This window comes from Biomphalaria glabrata, chromosome 5 (genome assembly GCF_947242115.1).
Source record: "Biomphalaria glabrata chromosome 5, xgBioGlab47.1, whole genome shotgun sequence".
Lineage (NCBI taxonomy): Eukaryota > Metazoa > Mollusca > Gastropoda > Planorbidae > Biomphalaria > Biomphalaria glabrata.
This window is the reverse complement of record NC_074715.1, coordinates 26,438,853-26,452,132: the sequence shown is the minus strand read 5'-3', so window position 1 is coordinate 26,452,132 and position 13,280 is coordinate 26,438,853. Positions and strand designations below refer to the sequence as shown.

Below are 13,280 nucleotides of genomic sequence, written 5' to 3'. Positions count from 1 at the left end.
TTTTTTTTTTTTTTTTTACATTGTTGCTGTCAACTTTGACCCAGCGGTCCTGTTTTCGTTTGATTAGTTTTGGCCTCATGTTACAGCTGTTGTTACATATCTACGTACATGCCCCGTGAACCTTGCACAATATTCGTCATAAAGTAGCTAAAGGTACGAATATCCGTTCGCATAGGTTTTCTCTGAGGGGGCGATGATTGAGCGGCCCGGGGTTCAAATCCTAGTGAAGACTGGGATTTTTAATTTCGGGACCGTCGGGTGCCTCTGAGTCCACCCAGCTCTAATAAGTAGGCCACAGAAATAGATGACCTTAACATCATCTACCCTATAGACCACATGGTCTGAAAGGGGAACTTTACGGTATAGGTTTTCTCTAAACCTGATCTAAATATTTAAAAAAAATCTTTACTTGAACTCCTTATAACAATCATTGCTAAGCAACGCTAAGCCTCCTCTGTATATTTATGGATTACTTTCATGTTTAGCATTCCTTGTCGCAGTAGGATCAACGATTGTATTGAGGATCTTTGTTTTCAAGCTAGTGAATTTGTTTGCGATAGTAGGCCGTAATGTTTTCAAATACAGCTTATGATTTTGTATTCGGCAGGCTACACCATGGTTAGCACCCCAGTCAGAAGTCTAAAAGGCGTATGACTCAATTCATAGTACGATCACTAGATCATGGAAAAATCCATGCCTGACTCTGTAACTGGAAGAAGGCATCTCTAGATCTTACACACTGGCTAAACATTGGGCCTCTAGATCTATACACACTGGCTAAACATTGGGCCTCTAGATCTATAAACACTGGCTAAACACTGGGCCTCTAGATCTATACACACTGGCTAAACACTGGGCCTCTAGATCTATACACACTGGCTAAACACTGGGCCTCTAGATCTATAAACACTGGCTAAACACTGGGCCTCTAGATCTATACACACTGGCTAAACACTGGGCCTCTAGATCTATACACACTGGCTAAACACTGGGCCTCTAGATCTATACACACTGGCTAAACACTGGGCCTCTAGATCTATACACACTGGCTAAACACTGGGCCTCTAGATCTATACACACTGGCTAAACATGGGCCTCTAGATCTATACACACTGGCTAAACACTGGGCCTCTAGATCTATACACACTGGCTAAACACGGGGTCTCTAGATCTATACACACTGGCTAAACACTGGGCCTCTAGATCTATACACACTGGCTAAACACTGGGCCTCTAGATCTATAAACACTGGCTAAACACTGGGCCTCTAGATCTATACACACTGGCTAAACACTGGGCCTCTAGATCTATAAACACTGGCTAAACACTGGGCCTCTAGATCTATACACACTGGCTAAACACTGGGCCTCTAGATCTATACACACTGGCTAAACACTGGGCCTCTAGATCTATACACACTGGCTAAACACTGGGCCTCTAGATCTATACACACTGGCTAAACACTGGGCCTCTAGATCTATACACACTGGCTAAACACGGGGTCTCTAGATCTATACACACTGGCTAAACACTGGGCCTCTAGATCTATACACACTGGCTAAACACTGGGCCTCTAGATCTATACACACTGGCTAAACACTGGGCCTCTAGATCTATACACACTGGCTAAACACTGAGCCTCTAGATCTATACACACTGGCTAAACACTGGGCCTCTAGATCTAAACACACTGGCTAAACACTGGGCCTCTAGATCTATACACACTGGCTAAACACGGGGTCTCTAGATCTATACACACTGGCTAAACACTGGGCCTCTAGATCTATACACACTGGCTAAACACTGGGCCTCTAGATCTATACACACTGGCTAAACACTGGGCCTCTAGATCTATACACACTGGCTAAACACTGGGCCTCTAGATCTATACACACTGGCTAAACACGGGGTCTCTAGATCTATACACACTGGCTAAACATTGGGCCTCTAGATCTATACACACTGGCTAAACACTGGGCCTCTAGATCTATACACACTGCCCCAGCTTATGAATAGACTACTGAAATAAGTTTCCCCAAACAAAGATATTACACATCTCATAATTGTACACGTCTCGGTCATTTCGTGAAATGGTTACTCAGTTCGCTATCTGGCAAAACTTCGGGTTTCGCACTGGATTTAGCTAGATCTATAATTTAGCATCTAGATCAGTGGTCCCTAACATTTTTGTCTCGTAGAACCCCTTGCCATGCTTTCTGGATTACGGTAGACCCCCTGCTTAACTTATATATTGCATTTTTGCAAATTCACCAACTCAATTTTTAAAAACTTATTTCTAACTGAAGTGAGTCCAAGAATGAAAAAGTAATTTAAAGCTACATTGAAACTTAGATCTTTTTTATTGGTAAAATTCAAATTTAAACCAATTAAAATAACAATTAATATATATTACTGGAATCTTCAAACACACTGGAAAAGTGTGGGCTTGTTTAGCAGTTTCGTCATTCGTTGCTACGGGTATTATGTTTTATATAGAAATTGATTGTTCTATGAAGAAGTCTTTCAAACATTAAATATATATTAATTCATAAATTTGCCTTAAGTATCATTGCAAAAGTTTTCGCAAAGTGTTTCTCGCGTATTTCATGATCTTTTACGTCTGGTTCAAATATTGAGTCCACGGAACTGTTTTCATCTACACGAGATGTGCCCTTGAATCGTATTGTTGCTTAAAGAAATTCGTTAAATAATATCAGATGAAGGTTTGTGTAAAATAATTAGTTTTTATCTTTGAGAGTTCGAAAATTTTTCAAACCTTTATCTTTTTTTTGTCAGGCTTGAAAAATTTTCGAACTCTCAATTTTTTTTTGTCAGGCTGACGTCATTTGAAATGATCCTCCAGAGGGAGTTCAGCGTAAATACTTAGTCGCTTAGGTAACCGCTTATTTGACAAGAAAGGAATGAATCCTGATCCGCGGACATCTCATAGACCCCAATTTATAGTTTCACATTCGTAGACCCCTTGGAAGTCTTCGTAGACCCCTGGGGGTCTATATAGACCACTTTGGGAATCACTGATCTAGATTCTTGATTTATATTATTCGATTCTAGTAGATCTAGATTATTAAGTACTTTTTAAGATATCTTATCTTATCTTATATAATACAGACGTTACTTCAAAAAAGAAGATGATTACGTCCTACGCGTCATGCATTTAGTCATGCATATTAACCAATGACTTAAATTCTGCCAAGTCACTGGTTTTCCTGGCTAGCTCAGGCAACCCATTCCATGCTCTAATAGCACTAGGGAAGAAGGAGTATTTGTACAAATTTGTCCTAGCATATGGGACGAGGAATGTGCCTTTATCTTTGTGTCTTTCAGAGTATTTTATTAAATTTTGTTTTTGTATTTGAAGATTATGGTTCAGTGTTTTATGTATGATTGCTACTTTACTTTTGAGCCTTCTGTCCTGAAGGCTTTCTAAATTTAGTGATTTTACTAAAGGTGTTACTCTAGTCAAATGTGAATATTCGTTTGTTATGAATCTCACTGCTCTATTTTGTGTCTGTTCCAGTTTCTTAATGTTTTCTTGAGTTGAGGGGTCCCAAACGGAGGATGCATATTCTATTATTGGCCTAACCAAGGTTAAGTAACATTTTAGTTTTATGTTCTTATTTGATTTATAGAAATTTCTTTTAATAAATCCTAATGCTTTGTTTGATTTTTTTGTAGTTTCATCAATATGTGGATTCCATGATAGTTTTTCATTTATTATAACACCTAGGTATTTTGCGTTTTTAGTCTGTGATACTGGTTTGCCATGAATAAGATAAGTGGAATTAATTTGTTTTAGTTTTTTTGTTACTCTTAACAACTGACATTTTTCTGGGTGGAAAGACATGCTCCAATTTGATTCCCATTTCTGTAATTCATCTAATTCTCTTTGTAAAATATCTGTGTCTTGTGTTGTTTTTATTGTTCTATATATTATGCAATCGTCTGCAAATAATCTGACTTTTGTTCCTGAACTAATGCAATTTGGTAAATCATTTATGTAAATTAAAAATAGTAGTGGACCCAAGACTGTACCTTGAGGTACACCTGAGTTTACTGTTATCGGTGTTGATTTAGAGCCATTTATTATTACAGTTTGTTCTCTCCCTATCAGAAAGTCTTTAATCCATTGATGCAGTGGACCATTAATGCCGAAATATTTTAATTTTTTAAGCAAACTATGGTGGTGAACTTTGTCAAACGCCTTAGAAAAATCTAGTAAGATAGCATCTATTTGTTCACTATTATCTAAACCTTTTGAAAAATCATCAATTAGTCCTATTAGTTGTGTTTCACATGATCTATATTTCCTAAAGCCATGTTGGTATGGTGTGAGGACACATCACATGTAGGCCTAGTTATATATTATTTATTATTGGATCTAGATCCAGAGCGAGATCTACTTCTAAATCTAGGATTACAAAACATTACTTCAAATAGACTTACCCTAAAACAATGCAAATGACGACTGTGCAGTAGAAAACTTGGTATAAAAATGTCAATTTTTAAACAAATGGCGATTTTTGTAAAAAGGTTGCACCTATGATGCACCACTCTGAATGTTTCCTGTGTAGTATTTATTTTGACAAGAAAAAACAACAACAGTAAAAGTGCTTTAATTTAGTAAAAGTCTAATATTTGCAGCAAATTTACGCACTTACAAGCGTCCCTAAAAACAATGCAATACTTTTTTCAATGATTCATTTGACTAATCGAGACTTTCATCTTTTCTAACTGTCCCTTTTCTAACTGTCCGATAAAAAGTATGTACACGTTATATCTCCAACATTCTTTCTCAGATCAAGTTAAACTAACACAAGACATGAACCCATTAAAAAATAATTAAAGGTATTACTAATTATTTTGTTTGATACCAACAAGAGAAATTAATCCTTGAGTATTTACAAATATGTAGAGTTTGATCTCCTTAGACAATACTATATGCTATTTCACCCACACTCCTTTCTCGGATCAAGTTAAAACTATATCGACACCTGCCGTTACTACATCAGCTGCATGAAGAGGGGGAACTACTGTATGGGCAACATCGCTCCGACCATGACTAATGCCTAACTTTCATTTCATCTCAGTTAGATGATCCATAGTCTCTTCGCGACTGAAGAAGGCCATACATTGGTAACTAACTATTTTGGTTAATAGTGAATAAGGGAAATAACTAATACATTGTCGAGAGGCATTGCTGAATGTGCGGAGTTCCTTCCCCTTAGATAAAAAGGATTTAAAAAAATATTTTGCTTGTTAAAGTATCCTGTGGTTCATATTATTAAAGATGTGTGGGACTATGTTGTCATTTCGTTGCGGGTCATATAGATTAAAACTAGCAATACACAGCGGCTGCGCCCGTTAATTTGTTCTCTGGCTTTATATTGTTTATTATGGCCGAACACCCTGGCTCTTCTTTTTTTTTGAATTGTAATAAACGGGCCATGCATCGAAATTTCTTCAACATAGACTTTTGACTTGATTTGGAGAGACCCGGGCTGACAACAAGCTTGAACCAAAGATCGTGCAAATATTTCTTTCTAATCACAAGTATCGAACTAATGCAGGACTTGGGGTTTTGGTAAGTTAGCAGCAAAGTAACCCTCTAACATAGGCCAAATAATAAGACTTGACTGCCTGAGGGCCTATTCATTAAATTGCATTATGAAACTAAAGGAACAGTAACTTTGAGGTTTATTTGGCAAAGTCATAGAGAATACCTGTTTTTCAACTTCAGGTACATGTTTTTATTTCCACTTCAGGTAGTGATGCTTCTATTTGCTGTTCCTTCGGTATAGTCCCATTATTATTTTATTGAATCCAATTAACTCTAATGGGTACCTGAATGTATTTACGGAAAGTAAAGGAGAGTTGTCGTTGTGCTGGCAACATGACACTCTGATCGTTAACCGTTGACCAAAGAGACACATGACCTTTATATCATCTGCTCTTATAGCAAGGTCTGAAAAATAAACTTGTCTTTTTTTATATAAATGGGTTGCCTGAACTAGCCAGGAAAACCAATGACTTGGCTGAATTTAAGTCATTGGTTAATATGCATGACTAAATGCATGACGCGTAGGACGTAATCATCTTCTTTTTTGAAGTAACGTCTGTATTATATAAGATAAGATAAATGTACTTCTATTCTTTATTATTCTTTACCGCTAAGTGCAATATCCGTAGAGAAAGCCACTGTCATCTCAAATTAGTTTAACTAATTAATGTTTGAACAAGAGTCGTCACCTGTCGTTAATACAAAACTTACATATAATGTAAGCGAAGATAATTAGTGAGGACCACTTTTACCAAAAATTATATCTAGATCTTTACAGATACAGAATTTTAAGATTGGATTATTCTCTCCAGATTGTATCCAGAAATTAAAAAAAAACATGTAAGTGTAATTTAATTTCTTGCGTCCTCGCTTCCGTTGAAACACGTAATCAACTTTTAACTCATTTGCAAGCAAATCACTAAATTCAGTTGTTGTTTTTTTTACTTGTTCATCAGCACATTGAGAAAGTTATAGAAGTTTTCTCCCACCCTTGGGATAGCTGTAAAAAAACACTATATCTTTCATATGTAACGCTTCTCTTGGGGACACTAGGCATAACATTTCCCTAAAACCTTACTCAATATCATCTCCTCCCCTTCATTATCTCAAATAAGTTGTAGATCTCTATATCCAGATTGAGGCAGAAAACTAAAGTTAGAAAGGTATGAGTCAGGGAAATCCTCTACGCTGATGTTGCAGCTATAGCTGCAGAATTTTAGCTTCAGATCCTGGTTGACAAACTATCTGCGGCATGCCAGAAAGTTTGGTTTAAATATCAGTCAAAGCTAGACCAAAATACTACTATCTTGATTAAATCATCTCCAACGATATTATATTGGATACAGGCATCAACAGCATAATAGCTAATGCAATGGAAACAATGTCATGACTGTAGAAAAGGGTTTGGGCCAATACCTTGCTGACTACCAATACCAAACCCTAGTTTACTTGGCATGTGGGAAGAGCACTTTGCTATGCAGTAGTAAAATTTGGGCAACCTACTCTTGGCAGAAAAAAAACGTAGTATCTTTCACATCCGATGCTTATGGTGGATTTTTTGAAACATGGTGGCAAGATAAAATAGCCAGTAAGGAAGTGCTATGAAGAGCAGGGTACCAGAATATCCGCACTGTAATCAGCAGCAGACGCCTTGGCTGACTTGGTCATGTTCAAAGAATGCCACAAGGTCGACTCCCACAAGACATTCTGAATGGTGATCTAATAATAGGCAGGAGTGCCGCAGATCGCTTTCTTCTAACCTATTCTAATGTATGCGAACGTGACATGAACAACTTCAACATTGACGAACAGTTGGAAAAAAAGGCACTGGTACACGGAGAGCAAGCATAAAGGAAGGGTCCTAGATTGCAGATGGCGTACACACCAGAAGTAGAAAGAAAGGTCAAAGTGCAACAGTCCCTGAAGATACGGATGCCCAACCTTTGATAGCAGCTGTGTCTCAAGGATTGGCATTTTTAGTCACATGAGAAATAGCAGAGTGAAAATATCGTCTCTCGAGAAGCAAAATGACAAATTTTACTATTTAGTTTCGTTTCTTTAAAGTCCAGAATGTCTCTATATAATTCTCATCATGGCTCAAGAGTTTCGACGAGAAGAAGTAAAGGAAAGATCACTCTTTTACTTCTACGGATAGTTACCACACGAAAAAACAAGAGTGGGGGGGGGGGGGGGGGAGAACAAGTAGTGTTCATCGGTCAATACGGATGGCTACCTGGTCGTGCGGTTTGCGTGCTGCACTGTCGTTTGGATTTATTAAACCCTGCCCGCTCCCATTCCGTTCGTCCTGCGGAGGTTTGGACTAGGAAGTAAACTATCTTCAACTCTGAAGGAACATCCAAAACATGCACAAACACTAAATAGCAGCGCCGAACCATTGTGACCACGAAGTCATGGAAAGAGAACAGGTAATCTACTATGTATATTCATCCGTCACTAAATAGCAGGGCCGGACTTAGCCATTGTGGGGCCCTATGCGAAATGGATTTCGCGGGGCCAAGTTTGGGTAAGGAAGCGGATAATAAGTGAAAATTAAGAGTTTGTTTTATAAAATAAATTCGTCTATGCATTTTATTCATTCTTTATTCAGTCTTTACTACGTACAGAATTACTTTACGAGCCTTGCGTGTAGCAAAGTCATACAGTATATCATACAAAATGTATTTCCTACATAGATCACGCTCAAAGGCAGGAATTACCAAATGTTTCTATCTGTCTATGAGAATTGTTGACCTCAAGTAATTCTTCATTAGTTTAAGGCGCGAGAGGCTTCTTTCACCAGATTACGGCTAATGCATAATGCCGTTTTTATTTATCGCGCGTAGGATTGGCGTTTTCCGGATTGAATGACACCCCAAAATGACAATTTTGTCTATATATTTCCGTATATTCTAAGGACCTTATCGTATATTTTGCAATTTCGGGAGATTTCAAGGAGCTCCTGGTAAATCGACAGGAGGGCGCGGGAAATCTGTTTTAAGTTATAAAATGGTTTAATTTAATAATTTATACACCTTGAATTAGCGCGGGTCCTATGAAAGTGCGGAGCCCACTGCGGTTGCTTAGGGCCTAAGGCCGGACCTGCAAAATAGCGGCGTATGCTACGCCACATCTCGACTAGTAAAATGAAAAGAGCTAAGTCCATTCAATAAAATATCAGAGGCCTAAACCCTTTCATTGACAATATATTATGGCCAGCTCGTAAAAAAGAATAATATTCAAATAGTGTAATGAAATTATAAACATTTAAACTGAAACAAAAACAGGCACATTAAAAAACCGCAAATAAAACAACAACAATAAGCTATTGAATTAGTTGATGTTTCTCATTTTAAAACACAACCTAAAAACATGGTGCTAGATAAAGCATTGGTGTATTTATATTCTTTCTTTACGGCATTCAGTGCAGACGTGTTAACTACTGCAGGACGTCACCATTGGAACACCAACTAACAAAACAATCAATAAAAACTTATGAATCAGTTCAATCATTTAAATGTGTTTGAGAACCTTTTTTAATGCTAATACAAGACAAAGAAATTTTATTTTAATTAATAACAAGAAGGCCAATAAGAAAACAAATGAAATCGTCCGTCCGTCCCGTTTAAATTTCATAAACAAGAAAAGATAGTGAAAATCCAACATCATGATATTATAGACAATTTAAAGTTCTGATGTAACGGCAACTTTTTTCTCTTCTGAAAGCGAAAAATTTATTTTTTTAAATCAACTATACAATCAGTTTGTAAAATTAAAATACACCATTTTTTACAACTATTCATTATTAATAGTAACAAACACGGGAGGCTATTTAGTAAGGGAAACATCTATTTACCATATTTTTTTTTACAAATTTATGCAAAATAATTTATTTTTATGTCAATAAAGACTATTTTGATATTATATTTCTCAGTTAAGTAAGTTATTCCTTTTAAATACTATATTTTAAAAAAATGTTTACTTTTATTTTTATAGAAAAAAAATCTATTTAGTATGCATAAAAAGAAAACATAATTTTAAACAACAATCAATAAGTAGTCTTCTTCTTGATGTGATATTGCACTCGAGGATACCGCATATTACAAATGTAGCAGACTCTATGTGTCCTTTATGTTGATAGCAGTTGTCCTCCTAAAAACTTGTTGATCTCCTTTGAACACGTAACAGATCAAAACACATATTAACATTACAGACGCCCGTTAATGCAGAGCTACTCAACTCGGTCTCTCGGTCTGGAAGTTTATTTTATTTCTGTTGAGACGTTTTTCTGTGCACCTATAACGTATCTTTTAGAACTCTGTTTGCTAATAAATATTTTGAAATGTTTTGGTAAATACTGTTTACCACTTAAAGTAACTTGTTCCTGGCAAACCGTGTGTCAGACTTGAATCCAATAATTACACATGATGGAAAACACACTGACGTTACGATGTTTTGTACGAAAAAATACTTTTGCTCTATTTCGATTCATCCTAGATCAGTATCAGTATGATGTTGTTTGAGAATTGTTTATTTGCCGTTACCAAGAGGAGTTAATAATGTCAACTTTTTTCTTGCCTGCCTTTACTTTAATCACGTGTATAGCTTCTAGTAACTAGTGGGACATCGAATTAGTTCTCGTGTTCAGTAGAGCATAGTTTGAGAATTACTGCATTAAAGAACATATATTTAAGAAAGCTGATAAAAGAAAGCCTTGTCGATTAATTAATTATTGTAATTAGTTTATGTATCTTTTTGATATTATCAACATTGTTTTATGTTATTTCTTTATAAGACAAAACAACAACAACAACAAACAAACAAAACATTAAATACCGATAAGAATAGAACTGATCCCAAGACCATCAACCTGGTTTTATGGACATGTTCACCCGCAGTAGATTTAACACAGGGCTGATCATAAATGCAGACAGCATAGTTTAGCATATTGAGACAATCAGATTTTATAGCGCATCCAAGTTTGGTACTGTTCCTCCAGAGTAACTGAGAGGGAAATACATTGTCTAACATTTATTAATCAACAATATTTTCGTATAGTCTATATCTCTATGAATCAACAATACTTTCTTGTAGTCTATATCTCTATGAATCAACAATACTTTCTTGTAGTCTATATCTCTATGAATCAACAATACTTTCTTGTAGTCTATATCTCCATGAATCAACAATACTTTCTTGTAGTCTATATCTCTATGAATCAACAATACTTTCTTGTAGTCTATATCTCTATGAATCAACAATACTTTCTTGTAGTCTATATCTCTATGAATCAACAATACTTTCTTGTAGTCTATATCTCTATGAATCAACAATACTTTCTTGTAGTATTTATCTCTTTAACAAATGTTTATAATGTTGAACCACTACTGATATTAAATGACATTAGTTGTGAAATACAATAAAAACATTACTTGTAAAAAGAAACACGTCTAGAAATATCGACCATTACTTTGCATAAATCATGTAATTAAAATATTTTAATGGAGCTAGACTTACATTAATAAATCTGTGCGATTACATATATTTAAACATATTGTTTTTGTTAAGCACAACTGTGTGCTTTTCAGTTACTCAATGCGCTTGTCTGGGCCAGTTGGGACAGGGGGGAGAATGAGAAAGAAAGGGGGGGGTATCTTTGTTAATGTTACCATGATCGCTTTTTAAATGCATGTTATAAATACAAAAAAAAAGTTGTAGGAAACCAGTTCGAACTCAAGATCTCAAGCCTCCTCAAGTAGATACTCTAACAACTTGTTATCTTTTATTAGTTTCAAACATTTACGCCACTTCTTCACTATACAAAGTCGAAAGGGAACTCATTCCAACTAATGCCAACACATGTCAAGTACATGTTTTTTTCCCTTGTTCGAAACCCCCCAAAAAATTATTAATGGTTAATTCCATTAGTCAGGTACATTAAATAATTGAGCAAAATTTTAACTTGGTCTGAGATTGGGTTTGGGAGAAATAACGTGTACAAACGTTTTACCATTCAGACAGACAGTCAGAGGGAGTTGTAATAAACTTTTTATACCGAGTGAGTTGATTTGAGCTTTGTAAAATCAACAACAGAAACATATTTTAATAAACAATTACCAGATGTAATTACCTGCTGACTATCATAGCATTCTTTATCAAATCGATAGGAATAATGCCAAATGAAATCCTCACTTGTCCTGTTATTTGCCCAATTATTCACAGCATTCTTTGCGATTCTTTCAAAACTAAATTGAGAACCTGAACGTTATACCAAATAAAAACAAATAACCTTTAACATGCTATTAATATCATTTGTTTCGTAAAATGTATTACACATTTCAAATGTATAACAGTTGAAGATAATCTACATCCCAGCCCACATCTGCCGCAGAACGACGGGGGATAGCATCTGTGTCACAGATAACATTATAGAATTATTTGTACATTTTACATTTAAAAGAAATATAAACCCTTACTGAGCCTCAGGAATTACCCCACAAATTTAGACCCTTGTCAGCACCTCAGGTTTTTCCCAAGACGTGATTATGATGTTTGAAATCTATTGGTCGATTTGAAATTAAACAAAGACATTTTTAAAAAGAGTTAGCGCCAGAGAATTGGCGAGAGTAAAAAGTGGGAGTCGATAAAATAATGTCCTTGTAGACAGTCACGTTTCTAAGAGCTCTGTTTTAAAGCCTTTGTAATATTATGAAGCATTGTTGATCTGTAACTTGTACATAAGCTGTACTTACGTTGTATTTAAATAAAGTTCCAGAGTTTTGTTTTATCAAAGAACCTTTCATTGTGATTCTAGATCGTCATTTTTTCAACTATTGAATTCAAGTAAAATCCCCGGCATAACAACACATCGAGACATCGTAAATGTTGTTACATCTGGCACTCTCCGACATCTGGCACTCTGTGTTACATCTGGCACTCTCCGATTAATAAAAGTTTGTGGACAACTTTTAACGAAATTTATTCAAGATCTAGGACCAATTTCTAAACTCTTCAAAGGAACTTCATTCATATTTAACGGAGGACAGAATTTCTGTGTTTAACAGGTCAGTTGGTTATCGATAATTCTTTTATAAAGATTTTCGTTAGAGTTACGTCTAACTCACGAAATCTATTATTATATGTAATTGGCAAAAGGAATAAGACCAATATACATAATAACTGGCATTATTAAAAGACCAGTAAATCAAATAACTGGCAATATAAAAGACCAGTAAAGCAAATAACTGGCATTATAGATCTAGTCATTATAAAGAAGACTAGTAAATAATCATTTGTGCAGCACAAAGTAAACAGAAGACCAGATTTAACCAACTGTTAAACCAGTAAAAAGTACTCGGCTCAATAGATCTATATATTCAATCCAATAACTACAAGTCTACTGTCAAGAATTTATTAGAAAATTGAGGCTTCAAGAACTTTGTCACTAGATCTATATTATTATTATATCTGAGATAAAGCCAAAATCCAGATATTGAACATTTTGCTCCAATACAAGAAACTAACAAAGAAATTAAATATGGCTTCCAGTTCTAGAACACAACGACTCTTCGAATTGATAGAATTAGCCAAAGAAAAGCAAATTCCAAAGCCAGACCAGTGGGCAGAGAATCAAGAAGAGAAAGAATATCAAGAGCAAGAATCTGAAAAACAAAGGCAAGAATTTGAAAAACAAAGGCAAGAATTT

At 35.6% G+C, this 13,280-nt stretch overlaps 1 protein-coding gene across 1 annotated transcript in view; it reads right to left on the bottom strand.

The window, feature by feature from the left end:
• LOC106059081 (uncharacterized) overlaps positions 1 to 13,280 on the bottom strand; it is a 32,549-nt gene that overhangs the window by 7,354 nt on the left and 11,915 nt on the right. The window contains exons 4-6 of the mRNA XM_056030427.1: positions 11,706 to 11,833; positions 10,412 to 10,579; positions 4,465 to 4,584 (exon numbers count right to left, since the gene is read on the bottom strand). Coding sequence (XP_055886402.1) covers positions 4,465 to 4,584; positions 10,412 to 10,579; positions 11,706 to 11,833 — 416 coding nt within the window. The remainder of the gene's footprint in view (positions 1 to 4,464; positions 4,585 to 10,411; positions 10,580 to 11,705; positions 11,834 to 13,280) is intronic.